Here is a 20,681-nt window from a genome sequence, read left to right on the forward strand (position 1 = left end):
CATAACATCTTCAAATCTCAAAATATCTTATTGAATGTGCAGGAAAATCAAAACACTGGTTATTAGTTTATTAGTCAAAATGTAGTAGGTGTGAACACAGCACCTGCACTTCAAAGCATCTCAGAATGAGTAAATCTTTTAAAGCTGGGTTAAAAATGTTTTTAAATCCTTTACATATTCAGTGGGCAATTGTTTGAAGACATTTTAAATGAGTAATATCCCATTTTTATTTACAATGAGACATTTGTGAGTGCATTTGCACACATACATGTGTTAGCACATTGTTAAGAATATGTTGAGGAGAGTGATATTTAGTAATAATGACTGCAGAATTAAATAAATAATATTTACATATGAAGCTCAAAAATTCCAATACTGAAGAAAAAGGAACATATAAATGTGATTTGCTTCTGCCTAAAATACCTTTTTCCCTCCCTAACCGCATGCTTGAAGAAGGGGGAGACTGATCCCAGTCAATGGTTGAGCCTAGGGGCGTGTGCTAATTAAGTGCTATTTTTTTCCTCATCAAAACTGAAGATTTAAATCTATTATCTCTCATTTGGGGAAAATGATTTTCCATGACTTTAAACTCACTGGCACGCGCATAAGTAGACCCAAAAGTGAAATGCAAATGTTTGTGTGTCAAATCAAAACAACTTTATGTTCTCGCATGTACCGTGCGTGTGTACCGTGTCCCGGGTAGGCAGAGAGACAGAGACAAGCTCTCTCTAATAACAGAGTGCAGACAGCTCGTTGCATCGTGCCAGTCACGGCAGCCCCTGCACTGACCTGCACTCCGCCAGCGTTCCCACAAAGCCACAGAGAGGAGGACGTTAACGAGAGGCAGGCAGGGGTGGCCACCGCAGCTTAAGACAAGTCCCATGTCGGAACAAATTGGCGTTCCTTCAGCATTGTTCCAGGTGCCTATTAATAGAGCGCCGACAAGCCCCGACCGGAGAGACGATCCGCACATGGAGATTAGGGCTTGTCAGCCCAGGGTGCCACGGGGCATAGCTGGCACTCACGCCCACGGTGGAGCTGGCAGGGGCACTGGGGCGGGGCGGGGCCGGTTAGCGCACCGCTCCTAAGGTTAATTGTTTGTTTGTGTGAGCAGTTCTCTCTGCCACGTGCCCCCACGTTGCTCATGGCTAAAAGTGCTGGAGAAATGACCATACGGGGGGGTAGAGAGACACGCACACACAATTCACACGCACAAACATACATGTAGATTGAAGTTGTAAATGCAGCAGCGGACACGGGGGCTCTGACCCCTGTGCTGTGGTGATGATTGGTGACCTGTGAGAGGGAAGAAGCCCCTGACCCTTGCTGGAGGCAGGAGAGAGAAGCAGGCAGCAAAACGGCGCCGTTATCCTGAGGGTTTCTTGGCTCCCTTTCTCTATCTATCCCGTACGCTACATGTCTCTCTCCCGCCCGCCTCCTCTCTCTCTCCCTCTCTCTCTCTCTCTCTCTCTCTCTCTCTTTATTAATGGCCCCCTGTGCCACGACTACCATTTTTCACTGTTGCTGCTCTTTTTCCTCAAAACTCACGGCTGTTTGATGAATAAAGATGGCTCACATAACTTTGGGTCGCCATGGAAACGGAGCAGCTCGCAGGGATTTGGGAGGAGGAGGAGACCGGTGCCAAAATCGGTGAGGAATGTTCCGGCACGCTCCGGAGCCCCTCGGATAGGGCCGGAGGAGCACAGAGCAGCGATCCTCCTGTCTCACCACAATACACAGCCATGCTTAGCCTCCCTGCGGGGGGGGGGGGGGGGGGGGGGGGGGGGGGATATCCACTACCCAGCTCAGAAACACATCCCTGAGGGAGCGAACGGCTACAGTTAGCCTGGCATGCTACGTCATTAGCAGAGGCCTCCCTGCCATTATATACAGTGGGATCTTGAACAAGTGCAAAGTGCTCTCACACACGAGCGATCATGCTGCCATCCACACCCACATACTCTCACTCGCAAGCAGTTATGCAAACACCCAGATGCACACCCACACCCACAAGCATGTGCACAGTTTCTCTTTGTAATGGGAGCGGAAGGCTCACAGAAATACGGGGGTACGACATTGATGTTCCTCAAGGTTAATTCGATTTTTCTGGCAGGAGGTATGATGATGGCCCAGGAGTATAAGGTTTGAGACAGCAGGGAATGACTTGCTTTAAATGGGACCATAACAGGAAATTCCCACAGTTGGGACTGGAGTAGTAGTGGGTGGCACACACTTGGTAAGCAATTTTCTATATTTTAATTTTGATACATGTAATCTAGACAAAGCAAGGCAAGGCACGTTGCTATATATAACACCTCCTGTACAACGCAGTCACTGAAAGTTCTTTACAAAAGAGAATAGAAAGAAAGAGAATACAAATAAAAATAGAAGACTAACAATAACAATAAAATAGGTGCATGTAGCCTTCATATTCATAATTACGTAGACACAACCCATATCCTACACTAGATCATCTGCAAACAAATAGAAACCCATATATGAAGAACGTGTTTGTGTAGCCATGACTACACCAATCGGGTGGAAAATGCCGCACATTTATGATTTACATCACAGACACCCCGAAAGGCTGGGAGCAAAACTTTATTTGATGTATTCATTTGATACAATAGCAAATAGAAACACGCTTAGAATTTAACCCCCTTTCCAGCATTTACAGCATTTGGTGGACACACTCATCTACATTGGTGTTTCGATCAGCACGACGGTGCATTTGACCCCTGGGAATCACAAACGTGATCACTCAGTCTGCTCTACCAGCTGAACTACAGGAACACATGAAGGCTTGTTAAAGGCTGTTTTAAAAAAATGAACGGAATAGTGCATTCTGATTGAGTTGTTTATATTATCGAACAAATAGAAAGACAATTCCATCTGGGCTTATATTACCCAACAGATACGTTTCACAAAGGCCACTGGATCCTGCCTACAGTTGCTTTGTACATGGTGGATTTAATTTCAATCTGCCCTAGGCCTAGTGCTGTAGCCTTCATGGTGTTCCTCCACAGCATGGGCACGTGGTGTGTTATCCACAGCTTCGGAAAACCATCTCAGCTGCTGTTCTCCTCATCCCTCGTGGAAAACAAGACGAAGAGAGACTTACTTTATTGAAGGACTGTTTCTCAAGGTCTCGCAAGACTGTGATTCCAGTTTTATCACCACATCCGGTTTTGTTCGGACTTAAGTACTATTGAATCTATGTGGCTCAAACAACAGAAGCCCTAAATCCTTGGCACCACAAGTTAGTGACAAAGTAGACATTGTAAATACACAATGCATTATACAATACCCTGCAAAAGCACGGAACTCCTTTAAAAGTCATTCAACAATTTTACAAATGATATACGGACTGTTCAAGCCTGCGTTTTTATTTGCAAGCAGTGTATTTTAAAATTTAAGGTCAAAAACCAAAATTTGTCAACTGAAAAATGTTGCCTAATTAAATGGACGGACCCTTCAGATGATACTCAGTAGAACCACTTTTTACCGCAATAATAGCTTTAAGTCTGCTGAGGTACATTTCTGCCAGCGTTGCACATTGTTTGTGAGTAAGTCTTGGACATTCTTCCTGACAGATTTGCTCCAGGTTGTTCAGTTATGATGGAGCCTGTAGACCACAGTTTTCCAAACAGTGCTGCAGATTCTTAAATGAGATCTGTACTTCAACTACTGTGATGCTTGGGGATTGTGCTTGGGGCCATCTCCTTTTCTCCCAAGCTTTAGATCTTTTAGCAGGTTGTCTTGCAGTATCTTACAATGTCTTTATCTTAAGATTTAGATGACCAGGACCTTGCTGAGGCAAAGCATCCCCACAACATGACATGACCTCCATACTCCACGGTGTCTCCACGTTTTAGCTGGCCACTCTGACACTAGCACTCCGAGGCTTTCTGGATTCTTTCTAGCCAACATACAGGCCACTTGCCTTCAGAATACGTGCATTGTTGACTGGTGCACCTTCAGAATGATTGTTGGCATGTGTGTGGATTCCTTCACAACGCCCCTTCTTGTACTGATGCTGAGTTCTGAGGTATGACTGTGTCTATTCAGTGTCTGGCTGGTATGATGTAGCTTTAACATAGTCAGAATTTATTCAACATTGTACATTGACATATCAAATCAATGTTTTTTTTTCTGTTTAATGCTTCTCATTAGGTAAACTCAATCATTTTGATACTTTTTATCTTCAGTGTTTTAAATATCACCCGGCACAAAATATCCAAGCATTATTATTTTTATCCAAGGACAAATATTGTTGTTAAGCAATAATATAATGACTTCAAAATCACAAGTCATCAGAAAAACATTTTAAAGAGGTGACACACTATAAAAGAATCACAACTATGTAGAAATAATTTTCTATCCCCATTATGATTCCTGGCCAGCTAATGTTATTATACTTTTTGCTTTTATGATTTTGACTGCTCTTACAGTTGTTTTATTGCATCTTTGAATTGAGTGAATCTGTATGTTCCCTTAGGGCAGAAGCAGAAATGTGCAGCACGAAGTGTCACATGGTTCCCTCATTGTAATGCCACACCCTCCTGGACTGTGTCACAAAACAGTTGACGTGCCCTGTCACAGACCTGAAGTCATTGCGCAGTGTTGTCCATGCGGGCTCAAGAGAAACAGGACAACCTTTCTGCATCTCTCACTCCCTCTCAGCAATTAACGACTGTAATTAGTATACTGTCATAATACGACATATGTAGCGATCTGAATTCCTGAGTTATTATGGTGGGGCAACCAGCTGACCAGGTTACCAGCAGTATGGTAAGTGCTGTCTTCTGAAATTAAATCAGCATAAATCTAAATGAGTTATTTTTTTCTCATCAAGAGGTTAATGTTAACTGTAAATGAGTTTAAGTTCACTGTAAACCATAAATATATCTTTGTTCCTGTTTTAGCTTTGAGACACATCACCCCTCTTCGTATACGTCAGAAGGTTTTAGTCAGTAAAACACACGATGGGTTCTGCACAGAGCAAAGACAAAATGCACTGCAACAGATATTTGAACGGGGATGGGCCTCCACCGCTAGCTGAACAGGGTAGCTACTCTCTACACTCTCACAACCTCTTCCCACCGATACTGCAGCACTGTAGAAACCAGGTCTCTTTTCCCAGTTCAAAGCAGCATAAATGGACCAAGGAATTCTAAGAAGCGCTCCAAAATAGTGGATGGAAACCAACCCAGTGATGGGCAGATGACAATGACGGTCCACAGGAGGAGCGTACCAGGATACCCGAAGAGTGACACCATACAGATCGACTTTGTGTTTGAGGACGGAACACAAACGGTGAGCTCTGCTTTTCCGTCCGTTCTCTTTATGTATAATTATCGGAATTGCGATCTGCAGAAACCTGCGTGCATGGCATAGTTTCAGTCACCTGTATTTGGCTGGAGGTTTCTTTACCGCCATTCCTTCCTGCTCTCGCTCAGGGTGTGGAATGTAGTTCTGCCTGTTTCTCATGCACAACCACAGGTCTGCAGTGTAGATTGACTGACGCTACAATAAATGGAGATCCCCCATCACTTAGAAGCTATCTTGTTCCACCTTCAGTGTTGTTTATGGTGCACTGAATTGGAAATTTTCAGAATGTTTATGAGTTTTCTGACCCAGTCATGGAAATCCACATAACTGGAGCAAAATTCTCTCTTGGTTCTTTATGCTCTGCTTGATGTATCTTTTGTTCCTCCTTTATCTAAAGGAAAAACACCCTAATCCGGGTCAGATGTACTGTGGGCTGCACACACAGGCCTATCTGCCCCAGAACAGCGAGGGGAGGAAGGTCTATGAACTGCTGAAGGTGGCATTCGATCACAAGCTGCTATTCACCGTGACGACCACTAACACCGGAGAGGAAGGAGTCACCTTCAGTGATATTCCCCTAAAAACCATGGAGAGTGGGGGGGCAAAGAGGTGAGGACAGGGGGAAATGAGACCTGAAGACATCTGAATCCTACAGCTAGAGATCCGGATTGTACAGAGATCTGTATAATGCGGTTGGTTACTGTTGGTTCCAGTGATATAGTACCCACTGGACTGACTGGTCACATGTCTTAGACTTAGTAATATATGACTAGAGACTTGGACTGAGTTTAAAAAACACAGATTTTCACTTGGTCTTGAAGATTTCGACAGAATTTTCTATGTTCCCACATTCAGAATTTGACTTGGACTTGAATAGCAGTTTAGCCTCTTTGGTGTGGACCTGAGTTTGAGGCAAGATTAAGACAAAAGAGGTTTATTGATAGAGCACATTTCAGTGATACAAGGTGATTTGAGGGTGGATGAGTTGACTACTCTGGTTAGTGCAGGGATCAGAGGGATTCATGTACAGGCCACTCTGGGATCAACAGGCCCAGGAACATTTTCTCTGGAAACTGTACAATTTTTAATACTTCTCTCTCTCTCTCTCTCAAATGTTTGAACACACCTGACTGAACTTTCTTACTAGTAACAAAGGCATTTTAATGTAATGGATGATGCAGTTTTATTTCTAAGTGAAATATAATTTGAGTAACCTATATAACCTATGTATTCATTTTCACACACAAACACACACACACACACAAATCTAGATGCACCATCAGCAAATACTTCAAATAGTTTTCTTTACTTTAGTTTCTCGCTCTACAACTTCTCTGCATATGGAAAAGTATCCAAGGCACCTGCGTCCTGAAGCTGCATAAGAGAACCAAGAGTGTGTGAGGGGTGAGAGTCCAGGACTCTTATTCTGAAGAACCTAAAGAGTGTGTGAGGGGTGAGAGTCCAGGACTCTTATTCTGAAGAACCTAAAGAGTGTGTGAGGGGTGAGAGTCCAGGACTCTTACTCTGAAGAACCTAAAGAGTGTGTGAGGGGTGAGAGTCCAGGACTCTTATTCTGAAGAACCTAAAGAGTGTGTGAGGGGTGAGAGTCCAGGACTCTTACTCTGAAGAACCTATAGAGTGTGTGAGGGGTGAGAGTCCAGGACTCTTACTCTGAAGAACCTAAAGAGTGTGTGAGGGGTGAGAGTCCAGGACTCTTACTCTGAAGAACCTAAAGAGTGTATGAGGTGTGAGAGTCCAGGACTCTTATTCTGAAGAACCTATAGAGTGTGTGAGGGGTGAGAGTCCAGGACTCTTATTCTGAAGAACCTAAAGAGTGTGTGAGGTGTGAGAGTCCAGGACTCTTATTCTGAAGAACCTAAAGAGTGTGTGAGGGGTGAGAGTCCAGGACTCTTATTCTGAAGAACCTAAAGAGTGTGTGAGGTGTGAGAGTCCAGGACTCTTATTCTGAAGAACCTAAAGAGTGTGTGAGGGGTGAGAGTCCAGGACTCTTACTCTGAAGAACCTAAAGAGTGTGTGAGGGGTGAGAGTCCAGGACTCTTATTCTGAAGAACCTAAAGTCTAAGAAGTTGTAGTGAACTACATAAAGTGACATGTCAGACAGAGGTCCTTCATCAGCTGTGCAAGCCAAGGGCTTCATATATACATACATGTGCCTGATATTTCCCCTAAATAAGAGTTGTGCATATTTGTCCTTAACCTCTTCTTAACCTGTTCTCTTTCTTAGCGACTGCTATCCAGATCCAAACTACCTGAAAACAGTGAAGAAGATACTAAAATCTAAAGGGATCGATTAAGACCAGAAGCTCTGGATGGCGAACTGCATTTGGGAACTTGGGATTCAAGGATTCACAGTGGTTCACTTGTGAGTTCCTATTAGTGTAGGCTGCTTCTGTATACAATGTGAAGGAATATACAATCATTGCTAACAGTAGTAAGGAGGGTCTGTTGTGCTTGATATGGACAGTACACTGCTGCTACACGAGATCCTCTGAGTTATGTTGCATGGAATGCTACTACTGTTTGACAATCTATGTGATAATTGCGCTCAAATGTTTGTTGAAAATAGAAAGGGACTTTTGCCACTACTAGTGAACTTCCTTGTTAACACTAGAGTTAACTAGTGTTAACACTTTCTGATTATAGTCTACAGGAAGGTTTATTGTGTCCTCAAATTATCTTTATTTAATTTCTTAAACATAATTAATTGTATATATTATTTTCTTTTAAATTAATCATAAAGCTTTTCGTGTAGTCAGAAAAGCTTGTTGAAGTGTTCTCTGCTTCCAACGTATCTTCGCTTCAGTGCCCTCGAGCTGAACCAGGTGCACTGGACAAACTATGAAGGCAGTGGTTCCTCAGAACCTCTAATCTCACTACCTCTAATGTTCCTGCCTGCTGGAACTGTGGGTTAAACCTCTGTTATTTGTTACCATGTGGTCAGTTTCAGTTGATCAGTTATCGGTTTGTAACCAGTCGCATGGTGAGAAGACCTAGCAGAAGCAGATCTCTCCTGGGGTTGTCTGCTTTATTTTTCGGCTGCTCTCTCTTCTTGATCTCCACATTATGAAACTTAGATTTTCTAAGATTGTATGACTTACCCATTTTAATACTTACCTATGTACCTAGTTTAGTGCTAATTAAATCTAAATAGGTATTAATTATAAAATAATGTGATTTTCTCCTTTGGCTTGTGGGACAATGACATTTGACTCTCCATGCAAAAAGATAAAGATTGTATATTAAAACACCTAATTAAATGTCTACAATCCATTAATTTTGATCAGTATTGATTCATTATAGATCTATACTTTCTCAAGCTAGGCTGAAAGAAGCCTCGGTGGCCTCCCCGGTGGAATAAATACCATGGGTATATGTTTTTGTATGTCTGCTACCCGTCCGGCAGATTGCAGACTATGAACTTTCCCAGGATGACGGAGGCCCCTCTGTTCTCCTCAAACTGAATTATGGGCTGGGCTTCATACAGACAATAAAGTCTAATCGGATTGGCGGGCCCCATTAAAGAGGTCTCTGTCATCTCCACGGGCATTCTTAAACCACTTTCTCCTGGACGATCCACCAGGAGTCATCTGTCCCAACTGTCAGCCAGCAGTGCCGTTGTGACAGCTATCAAATCTAGCTGTTCTACATCACCTTTTCCTCCCCAGCCCCCATAACCCCTTTCTCCCTCAGCTGTGCCTCTTCTCCCTTCTGGTATTGAATGCCCAGAGGAGCAACACCATCGAACCTCCATCTGGTCGTGTCACCATCATGTGCACACGAAGCGAATAGGCCTCCGTGCTTCGCTAAGATCAGAACACGAGGCAGCTGCTCTGGCTGCCGTCCTGTAACTGTTTGGGGGAAGCCGCTGTCATTTAGTTCTGTGGTTATTTGTTTCTTTGGCCCTGTGTGTTAAATGTTTGATAATACAGACAATTCATAAGGTTTTCTTATCAGTACAAATGCTGGTTATGAACGGAAACCATCCTTTGCTAATGATTACTTCAAAGAAGGAAGCCCGCAGGTGTGTTACTGATACAAACAAGGCGCACACTCATAGCAGAACTCATTCACATTGCTCACCGCTGGGCTCCATGTCTCCACTCTTGTGCGGGAGCTAAATGGTCTTCAGCTCCCTAGTTAGTTGTGATGAATGGGCTTTGGGCTTGTTTTCATTAGGTTCTTTAATTTGGGGCACAATTAGACTTTATCCTTTTTAGAAGACAAAGCAGAGTGTGAAGCTGTTAATTAAAAGTGCAGAATCACATGCACTGAAGATGGATGCAGTAACCGGGCCTGCACAGACAAACGCAAAAAGTCACCTTCTCTCTTCTCCATAAGCCCTGTAAACCAGAATCAAATCACACTCCTCTCACCCTTGGGTGGGCCGTGACGGAGGAGACCTTCTGAGGCAAACGCTCTGCTTTGCTGGAACGCACAATGCGGCTGAGGAAGTTGGCATAGAGCCAATCAAAATGCCACTGGCTTAACTGGCTTTTGTCACCACATGCAAACATCAGGAATGCACAAAGGTTTAGTTGAGGTAAACTAATGAATAATTCTTTAGCTTGACGTGTGCTACTATAGTGCTAGGGCTAGGACAAGATGCGCCAAATTCCAAGAATTCTCGATACATATTTGAAGTTAATCTACACCCTTTCAACTGGATGTTTCCTATCCGAGATAACGCAACACCATTGGGGTGCTGCCCAGTTTGACCAACAACGTTGTACAATCATGATGGCCCCTTTTGTTCACAGCAACAGATAGCGAAGCGAATGACATCCACGGTGACATTGTGCTGCTGTTGTTGTTGTTGTTGTTGTTGTTTATCATGGTATAGGCGTCATGAGAGTCTGTGAGCCATCAAAGTGAGCCGGTTTTGTTGTGACAGAGGTAGTGCATCCCATTTGTGTCACGGGTGTCCTTTTTACAGGCCCTATAAACCTTGCTGGCAGAGAAGACGAGTGACGATACACATTGCTTTAGCTTGAATCGTAATCCGTAACAAAAAAAGGAACGTGCTTGCTGCAAAGGTGAGGGGAGTCAATCTTGCAAAGGAAAAGGGTTTATGAAGAGATAAATCTTCACGGAGAGATGGATTGAGTGTTTTAGCCACTGGTTCTTTTGTACTTATGCCATGAAACTTTAGCTTTAGGCTGTCGTCTGGCCCAAATCATAGACACAAATTACACAGAAAACTGAAAATGTTAAGTGGAGGCTTGCCTTAGGCCAGAATGAGGAGACTTTTTTCAATAACTGTAAATGTTTGGGTTTGGATAATGAGTATGTATACAGTTACAAGTACATGTGCACTCTACATATGGGGTAATAGTTAAAATTATGTTAAATAATATTGCTGATGTTGTTAAATTATATATACACATAACATAAATCACATATAAATGCATGCTAATGCTTGAAAAAAATAAATATATACAGTTGTGATCAAATTTATTCAACCCCCAATGCTGCGAAGGGTTTTATGGAATTCAGTGCACATTTGTAATTGTGTTCATAATGAAATCTTACAAGGACTTGTTAAAGAACTAAATGCAACTAAGATAGCATCAATTTTTTTTGTCATAAAGTATTAAATGGCCTTTTTGTGATTTCTTCATTGACACAATTATTCAACCCCTTTACGACTACCACTCCTAAGAACAGAGGTTCATTCCAGTGTTTTCCATCAGGTATTGAAAACATCTGTGGATGTCAACGAGCAGCAATCAAGCATGATAAGCACCAATTAGGCAGATTTAAAAGGACTGTGATACTCAGCTCCTTCTAGACATCTACTGGTGTGTTTCCAAGCATGGTGAAGGCAAGAGAATGGTCCCAGAAGACAAGAGAAGAGGTTATTGCTCTTCACAAGAATGGCAATGGATATAAAAAGATTGCGAAGTTGTTAAATATTCCAAGAGACACTATCGGAAGTATCATTCGCAAGTTCAAGTTAAAGGGCACAGTGGAAACGTTACCTGGTCGTGGCAGAAAGAAGATCCTGACCGCGACTGCTGTGCGCTACCTGAAGCGTAATGTGGAGAAAAATCCCCGCGTGACTGCTAAGGAACTGAAAAAAGACCTGTCAGATGTGGGCACTGAAGTTTCAGCTCAGACAATAAGGCGCGCACTGCATAACGAAGACCTCCATGCCAGAACGCCCAGACGCACCCCCTTGCTGACTCCAAAGAACAAGAAAAGTCGACTGCAGTATGCCAAAAGTCATGTGGACAAGCCACAAAGGTTTTGGGACAGTGTACTGTGGTCAGATGAAACTAAATTAGAACTGTTTGGGACAATGGACCAGCGCTATGTTTGGAGAAGGAAGAACCAGGCTTATGAACAAAAGAACACCTTGCCTACTGTGAAGCATGGCGGGGGGTCAATTATGCTTTGGGGCTGTTTTGCTTCTAATGGTACAGGAAAGCTTCAACGTGTGCAGGGTACCATGAATTCCCTTCAGTACCAGGAGATCTTGGAGGAAAATGTGATGGAGTCAGTCACAAACCTGCGGCTTGGGAGACGTTGGACTTTCCAACAGGACAATGATCCGAAGCACACATCCAAGTCCACTAGAGCATGGTTGAACATGAAAGGCTGGAACATTCTAGAGTGGCCATCGCAATCACCAGACTTAAATCCAATTGAGAACCTCTGGTGGGACCTAAAGAAGGCAGTTGCAGTGCGCAAGCCTAAGAATGTGACTGAACTGGAGGCTTTTGCCCATGAAGAATGGGCTAAGATACCCATAGGTCGCTGCAAGACACTTGTGTCAAGCTATGCTTCACGCTTGAAAGCTGTCATAACTGGAAAAGGATGTTGTACTAAGTACTAAAAAATAATGTCACTAGGGGGTTGAATAAAACTGATAATGCTGTGAGCACAGTAAAGACATTTGTGGTTATTCCATCGTAAATATTATGTTATGTTTGTCTAATTTATAAGTGCCTCTTTGATATAATTGTAAATAAGATGACTGAAATGATCAAAATCAATGTCAAACTGGCCAAAACACTTTATTTCAGTGGGGGTTGAATAAATTTGATCACAACTGTATATATATATATATATATATATATATATATATATATATATATATATATATATATATATATATATATATATATATATATATATATATATATATATGGAAAGAAGAGAGCTTGAGACTGAGAGAGCGAAAGATTGTGTGTGAAAGAGAGGGAGGGACATATATTTCTGTGTCTCTTTGTGATTTATAGTTCCGTCTCCCCATCGGCGCTCTCAGAGGTATCCAGCGCCATGCTTTCATAAAGTAACCAACCAGCACAAACCCTTGTGCTTCCTGCTCCTACCCCAGCAGCCGTCCGAGCCGGTCCCCTCTGTAACTCTTTGTGGCTCCACTCTTTTCATCAGACACAGAGACCCGTCAGACACCTGGGGCATCCGGGCCCACACAGCCTCTTTCCAGCTCTGTGCCAAATGAAAGCAGCCGGAGATCAGACTCTGATAGCCCACCGGCTCTATGTGGCCTCAAAGCAGCCAGAGATCAGACTCTGATAACCCACTGGCTCTTTGTGGCCTAAGGTTATTCCCTTTCCATGCCTGCCTGCCATACACACACTCTCACAACACACTGATATGTCTCTTATGGCTGAATGAGACTGGGGCTTCTAAAAGAACTCAGATGTGACCCTCTGATATTGTTGTACCTTCTCTTCACGTGGCCTTTAGCTGGAGCAGAGCCTTGGGTGAGAGGCCAGATGCAGAGATATGTGGGTTATTTCTGCTGTTCTCTTTTTCAGACCTTTTCAGGATGAACTATACGGCATAGACTGAAGTGCTTTTTTCAAAGACACATTATCTCACATGGCGCTGTCCCTAATGACAGAGAAATGGTTAAGCGAGTCTCTTCCAGTATTCTGTGCTTTATGGTCTGTATATATGCCCTTTGTAATCGGAGTATATGTAAAAAGACAAAGCTTGGAAAGAAACCTACGAATAGATATTCTGCCGCAAACGAGCAGCTCTGATGTATGAGGTCCCAGTGTTCCATATTGTCAGACTCCAATTTGGACAATTTGATCTTTATGTTCCACTGTGACACATTAGTGGTCAGTTACGGTATCACAGATGAGTTGCGTGATTCTTTAGCAGAAGAAACATCTATATTCTTCCTGAGACATTGCGTATTGGACCCAATAAAGCCCAGCTGAAATGCTCCATCTTTCAGAGCAGACCAGTGGGACCAGTGAACCGTGCTGCCACTTTTCCCCCCAACTTTTATAAAAGGGCAGCAAAGGTGTGGAACAACTGCTGGAGCAACAGACACAAAGACCAGAATAGCACACCACCAAGAATTTAGATCCAGATGGGAAAATTAAATGTAACGCCATCACTGTCCCTGTACCGTAGAAATGGCAGGTTCCTATGCAGGTTTCCTATGCTAATATGTGGGATGGGTTGTAGTACGGCTGTTCAAACCTTTCAGACCGGTGTGATTTAGGCGAAATGACTTGAAACACACCACAAAACTTCTCAACATCCTGCCACTAAAACAACAGGCTGCTCATTTTGAAAGCTCGCTGGATCAGAGCCTCCCGTTTTAGAGCGAAACTTCGGGTTGTTCTAGAGGACCACCGAACGTCCTCCCACATCTCGCTCACCGCCGTCCCCTGTGTCGTGAGCTGCTCCTCTGCGTAGCCGAAGAACCAAGCTTAGCTGGCCAAACTCCCCGCGCCACTTTGTGATTAATGACCTTTAAGGTGACAAATCGCCACGGTAACACAGCATAGGAAAAGAGGAGCGGTGGCCTCCCCTGAATCGATCCTGCATTGTTCTGTCTCTCTCACACTCCCTCTCCCTCCGTCTCCCCCAGCGTCCCTCCAGAGTGTGCTAACAGGGACAGTGCTACCCAGATCTGTAAGTGGGATACAGGCTTTGAAAAGATGGATTCTTGACAGTTTTAAATCCGCTACCGAGCTCAGATAGGTTTTAATAGTGACATTCCTACAGCTTATTTAATATGAAAGAGGTTTTTTACATAAAATATTTTCATGATATGAGCTGATTTTTATGGAGTGATTTTAGAAGGAGTTATTAAGCAGGAGTTCATTTCTTATAGCCCGTGTTAAACATAAAGTGAACTCTGTTCTCTTGAAGACTGTGAACACACAACTCTGCTGTGTACTTCTACAACACTATACTCATTTGAGAGTGCTGTATGTAGTATGTAAAGTACGTGTCCTCTGATGGAATTGGACTTGTGTAATGATTAGGATGCAAAAGTAAACTCCGCATTTGTGTATGCTCTGGGTATATTCTGGGTTCAGTTATCAGGAGTCTTAGCTCTACTAAGAACATGTCACTGCCAATACTTTCAATAACATGTTTCCTTCAAACTTTACTTCAGATAGAAGAGCAAACATATCCACAGGTGTTCAGATTGAGCCTCGTGCTTCTAACAGTTAACATGTATTAACTTTCCACGCATTAAGTTTATCCTGAAGTTTTTTTTCTTTATGAATTTAATATAAACATGGTAAATTCTCATCTCTCACCATTTTTGCAGACTCTCTGAAGGTCACATTTCCAAATTACTCTTCAACTGAATGCACTGAGAGCTATTCTGTGTTATTTTTCCCCTATGTTCTTTTTATTTGACATGACCTCTCTCTTTCTCTCTTTTCCTCACTCACTCACTCTCTTCTTTCTTTAAAATCAATTTCAAAAACTATACTGTCAGGGCAAATTCTTAAAAAAAAAACTGATTTTTATATCTACCAGTGTATTACATCATGCAGGTTCAACCCCAATATTCTATATAACAAGATATGACACATAGACACCGACCTGTGTATTTATATTTTTGCAAGAAAACTGTGATATTTAATCTGATGGGCATTTCTAGGTGGTATTTGAGCATTTAGTCTTTTTATAAACACAGTGAGTGAGTGTGTGGGAGGAAGATGATGATGAAAGTTATGAAAAGAGTACACACACGCAAGCCATGGCAGTCCACCATCAAAAGGTCACGTCTGGTGGGATATTGGCTTATTGAGACTGAATAATTAATGTGCTAATGTCCCCGATGTGCTGTAAATTCACATGGCAGTGAAAGGAAAAGGTGGTGTGATTACTCTGTGAACGCAGCAGTATTATCCTTTCTGTAAGATTTAACCCACGTGTCCTTCTCTGGCTCTAATAAACCAGGCCGCAGTGTGATTGTTGCTGACCACATTTTATCTTTCACTTATGTCCGTTGCCGATAATTTCCTGGCACTGCTATCGTCATTAGCGGCTATGCCACTGTCACTGCATGGCCTGTGAGTGTTTGCTGCTGCCAACTGCCTCACACCAAGATTTAGCTGGCTGGTCCACACCATCGAATGGCTGAGGGCAAGACGGAGAACTTCTCCCTTTTATTTCTTAATAAACGGCTTCCTCTCCACAGGAGCCTGATAGATATCTCCCTCTTGCTCTCACAGCGGAGGGGAAACCCAAGGAGGATATCTCTGCTGACAGTGGGTCTGTCTTCCTAATGACTGGGACTTCACATAACCTTCAAACTAGGCTGTGGCACCAACCAATCGCTGACAGCTCGACCATCTCCCCAAGCTCCAATAAATGTCAAGCACTCATCTCTCTTTCTCTCTGCTGTCCCCATCACCGCTCCTGACTTAACAGGGGTCCCATAAATCTAAGTGGCCCAACTGCTCCCAGGTCTGAGTGGGGCCCCAACAATCGGTACTGTCATTGTATTCATTTTTATTTTTTATTTCATATGGCTTGTCTTCTCTAGCCCTCCCTTCATCCTGTCTGACTTTATGAGCCACATTTAAAGCCGTGATGCCCCGGCTAAGCTTCCTTTGTCTATAGGGCTTAAAGACAGTGAAGAGGATATAATATTTGCAGTGTGGAGGACTTCATAACTCATCTCAGATGTAGAGAGGGAGATAGAGAGAGAGGGAGGAAGACAGAGAGAGAGAGAGAGAGCTTTTCAGGTGGGTTATAGGGTGATTTGAGGGGCATTGCAAGGTGGTCTCTCACACAATATGATCATCATTTTCATCTGCTCATTGTGTTACCGCAGCCTAGGGTCATTATATTTATATGATTATATGTGCTTTTATAAACGCCTTTTGGAGATGTTCATCCTGTGGGAAGCAGAATGGCATCGAAGGTTAGGCTTGCTAGCCGTGTTTTAAGTCACAACAGATGGACAAGTCATGCGCCATTGTAACCTCTGACCCCAGGTCTGTGGTTTATTTATGTGCCCGGTCAATTCCTTGGTCAAACTGGAGGCTGTGAGTTGTATGTTGAATGACTGCTGTCTCGAATGCTGCCCGCTGCTCTGCTGAGATTTATGGACCAGACAACACATCTGTGTCTGAGATAAGCCCAATATATCAAACTGTCCCAAATTAAAGCAATTAGCCACTGACTGATTGGAGCCTCAAAGTCACAAATAAGCAACAAGGTCAGGTTGCAGTGTCAACGAGCCACTTTCAGGTGTCGCCAAACTAAAGCCTCACATTTAATAATGAGCTTTTCAGGTTATGGAATCGTGTAGATGTGCACCAACACACACACACACACACACACACACACACACACACACACCAGGGACACACCAGTGAGTTCATCCCAACTTGCCGTGTCCTCTCCAGTGAACGTGGCCTTGGGAACCTTCTCCCCAAACAATGGCCCATGGAAGTCAAACCGATGCACAAACGACAGTCTCCCTTTATCAGGAGGCACCGTGATGAACGGCGAGCAGACATCCGGATGACACGGGTCATACATCCACTCCTCTGTCCGGACCCATGACGTCTTCCCTCTCAGGAGTGCTGCAGCCTTCACCTGTGCCCACCTTAGCCCCAGTACCCCACCCACCCGCCCCCCCCAATCCCCCACCGCAGAGACGACATGGAAATGCAATCACCCTCCAGCTCTCTGCCGGTAATCCCATCGCCCGAGAGCGTGGGGCTGTTGTGGCGGGCCAGCTCCGGTGACTGATAGGGGCCGAGCGGAGAGCGGAGGCTGAGGGATGGCCCGCAGATACGGGGCAAGCAGCAGAGGGTGAGGGCGTATCTTCACATACGCCAGGGCTATCGGTCTTCACCCACGCTCGCGTGGCTGCAGGAGACCAGCGTTTTAAGACACTCAGATCGTGACGGTCGAAACGATTACATGTGTGCAGACAGCAAAAAGATAAGATAAAATGCTGATGCTATCAGAATATTACTCAACCAGGCAATGTGGGTTAAAGCAATATTAAATGAGTACTTAATTAGGAGTACTCCTTAATATTAAGGAGTACTTAATATTTGACAAAGCACTCGTATGAAACAGGAACAAAAACACAAATATTCTTGAAAGCAAAATCAAAGTTTCAGTCATTACAGATGAGACAGAAGAAAAAGCTTCATTTGAGGAAGTTATGTATAGTGTGATGGTATCTACACACCACCCCATCATCACGCGTATAGCGTTCCTTCATCCACAACACCGGTGAGAGTATTACCCTTGATCTCACGCTCTTGCTGTCATTAAGCCTTTGTAACAAATGGACCTCATCGCTCTCCACCTTTCCTCAGCCACTCCCTCCCAAAAGCACTTTTAAAAAAATACGATACAGGTTCGGCCCTCGGAAAGGTGAATTGCAATTATTTGTCATTTCAATTTGTCTAGTTGGGCAGAAGAAAAAAAACGGACAAGCGCTTATGTTCGACATGGTCACGCTGGTGATTCATGGCTCTGTCTCAAGGGCTGAATTAATATTTCAGTGTAATTATTACTTGGCTTGCCATTAGCACCTAGGCCAAATGAAATCATGAGTGGAGAATTTCATTAAAACGCTAAAGTCTAAAAAAAAAAAAAAAATCACCAGCAACCACCTCAATAAATGAGCACCTTAAATGGGGAATCTGCTCTGCATTCTAATTGAGGGTGATATGTTCATCATGAAAGCCATGAAACAGCAGTAGAAAAGGTGGGGATGCCTTCTTATTTCTCAGTTCTCATTTGGTGGTACATGAATCAGTGACAAAAAGCAAATCTTCGCAGATGTCTTCAAGACCCTTAGCGCAAATTTCTCCAAGGATTGTCAATAATGGACTGATCTGATATTAACGAGACTGAACAGCCAAAAACATTTTTACATGACCATGAATGTGGAGAGAAACCACATTCAGTGGTAGGAAGACTTCCTTTTGTCTATCACTTTACCAGAGGCATCCTTCCAAGCGTAGTCATCCTAAGTTACGGTTGTAACAGAACACAGTGACGGTTGTCACATTTCGAGGAGATATTTACCCCAGTCAGGATGAGACATGAGCGCTACTGACAGGCCCAGTGAAGAGGAAGGAAAGGCGGGCATATGGCGAGGACGAGCATGACGCTGTCAGAAGATCCACGCCCGCCTGAGCCCTGGGGGAGCACAGGCCATGCTGAGACACCAGTCACATCTCATCTGCACCGGACGCATAATTACATGTGGAAATTTCACCTCGCTGAAACGCCATTGGATGGGGGTATGCAAGAGTATGTCATTGCCCGGGTCTTGATCGTGGAGAAATCTGTCTTCTCAATGTCACAGGTGGTCTAATGTGCGGGGGTCTCAGTGGTGGTGGTTGTTTTTGGGGGGTGGTTCAGTGTTATTGACTGGGGCGCAAGCAGAAATCCCTTCAGATCCATTACTCCCTTCACATACCACAGCGTGTCAAATGTGACTTGTGCCAACTGACTGATAAGGTCTGACTAAAGGACACTCATACATCTCTGATGTGAAACGTCTCGGAATTCATCCTGCTGAAGTGTGTAAATTAAGCGTGCTAAAATTTCGCCTTGTTTTGACACACCGCATCCACACTTCCTAGATCTTGTATGTATGGTTTGCATGCTCAGAATTGTTCAGAATAGCATTCATTCAAAAAAAAAAAAAAGTTCCAAAAGCAATATGTGTTGTTTAATTGCACTCGTTTAATTACCCCGAAAGGTAATAAGCAAACTACTATAGACCTAGATATCCAATTTGACCACACAGACTGATTTCATATTTCTAGCAACTGTAGTGAACAAACACTAGAGCTCAAGACGCTTTGGGAAAGCGGAAGAACATAAAGGTGAAAGAGGGTGAAAAGCATGTTGCAAGGTGAGTTCTGTTTGTCCTTGGGAGCACATTTGCACCATCGCTCTCACAGTGATTTACTGTATGTTATTGTTGTGCTTTTCAATATTGTTCAATAGCCCGGCTCTGATTACCTCAATCCACTGGCTGTGTGGGGCCCGTGTCACACTGCTGGTCACTGCCCTCAAGGTCCAGGGACCCTTTAATTGGTTTTGAGAAGATTTTGCACTCTTTCATCAATGACAAATTTCATCACTCTGAGAGTAGAGTTAGCCGGCAGGAAAACGGGTTGTCGCATGTCACAAATTCTACAATGGAGCTGCTATTCAAGAGCAGTCATAAGTGTTAAGAAAAGGAGGGATGGAGAGAGAGAGAGAGAGAGAGAGAGAGAGAGAGAGAGAGAGAGAGAGAGAGAGTGTGTGTGTTTGTGTGTATTCTTTGGTGTAGGTGTACTTGAATGGATTTTTATGACCTTAATGAATGAAAATATGTTTGGTTCATTACCTGCTTTAAAATTAATTTGTGTTTATGATCCTGGCTCTATCTTGACCCATTACATGTGTCGACAGTCACAGTTCAGTCAGAGGCCTAGACTACACCAACAACGAAGACAAAGTAAAAGAGAAACGTTCCTCAGTATCCTGACAGAAAATGTAAGCCTGTTTAGAGCCTTCAGCATCCAACATCATACATTTTGCCTCTCATTACTAAGACTATATCAGATCGCAAGCAAACAATATAATATTGCTAGGCATGACTATAGCTACTTTGCAGAGTGTTTGTCTGAAAATTAATAAACATGACCAACATGACCGTCTTATCAAAAAAATAATATTATAATATTTCTTACCGCTGATGGTAGTGATACTGGAAAATAGAGAAAATTTGCAGTTCTTAAGTTGTTTAAAAGTGTATAAATTTCCTCATAAAAAAATACTCTTTGTTCTTCTTTTACCGTCAGATGAGGGGCTATGGCAGAGTTTACCGACATTGCCCTCTACAGGTCAACATAAGCCATTACAGGCAGAATTGTTGAAAAACGGAGTGGTGTGAGTGGCTCCGTGATGATCGTGGGATTCTCTGTGATGGATGGCCAAGCTGGCGTGAGCATATTGCTGTCCTAATAAAAGCTGCCCTCCGATCTGCACGGTGGGGAGCAGATCTGCACAGCACCACAGTCTTTAAGAGAAAAAATGCTCTACGTGTCAGAAAGAACAAT

General features: G+C 43.4%; 1 protein-coding gene and 1 long non-coding RNA gene across 2 annotated transcripts; one reads left to right on the plus strand and one right to left on the minus strand.

Moving 5' to 3' along the window:
- Nucleotides 1–2,585: 2,585 nt before the first annotated feature.
- On the minus strand, nucleotides 2,586–20,428 carry LOC143474409 (uncharacterized). The gene is made up of 3 exons (XR_013120754.1): nucleotides 20,313–20,428; nucleotides 19,967–20,055; nucleotides 2,586–3,090 (listed from the first exon to the last, which is right to left on the minus strand). It is a non-coding gene; the product is annotated as an uncharacterized LOC143474409 (long non-coding RNA).
- Nucleotides 4,530–8,626, plus strand: dtx3la (deltex E3 ubiquitin ligase 3L a). Its single transcript, XM_076971883.1, has 5 exons — nucleotides 4,530–4,791; nucleotides 4,926–5,067; nucleotides 5,144–5,316; nucleotides 5,729–5,940; nucleotides 7,577–8,626. Exons 2-5 carry the CDS (start codon nucleotides 4,986–4,988, stop codon nucleotides 7,644–7,646), a joined length of 537 nt encoding a protein of 178 aa, XP_076827998.1. The 5' UTR covers nucleotides 4,530–4,791; nucleotides 4,926–4,985; the 3' UTR covers nucleotides 7,647–8,626.
- Nucleotides 20,429–20,681: the final 253 nt, after the last annotated feature.

Source organism: Brachyhypopomus gauderio, chromosome 13 (genome assembly GCF_052324685.1).
Source record: "Brachyhypopomus gauderio isolate BG-103 chromosome 13, BGAUD_0.2, whole genome shotgun sequence".
NCBI lineage: Eukaryota > Metazoa > Chordata > Actinopteri > Gymnotiformes > Hypopomidae > Brachyhypopomus > Brachyhypopomus gauderio.

What these genes read in the sequence shown, in the direction of transcription:
- dtx3la (XM_076971883.1), top strand. Translation starts at nt 4,986, where the DNA reads ATGGGTTCTGCACAGAGCAAAGACAAAATGCACTGCAACAGATATTTG. An exon ending in TCCACCGCTAGCTGAACAGG is followed by an intron (nt 5,068 to 5,143) that starts GTAGCTACTCTC and finishes CTCTTTTCCCAG; the next exon opens with TTCAAAGCAGCATAAATGGA. An exon ending in TTGAGGACGGAACACAAACG is followed by an intron (nt 5,317 to 5,728) that starts GTGAGCTCTGCT and finishes CTTTATCTAAAG; the next exon opens with GAAAAACACCCTAATCCGGG.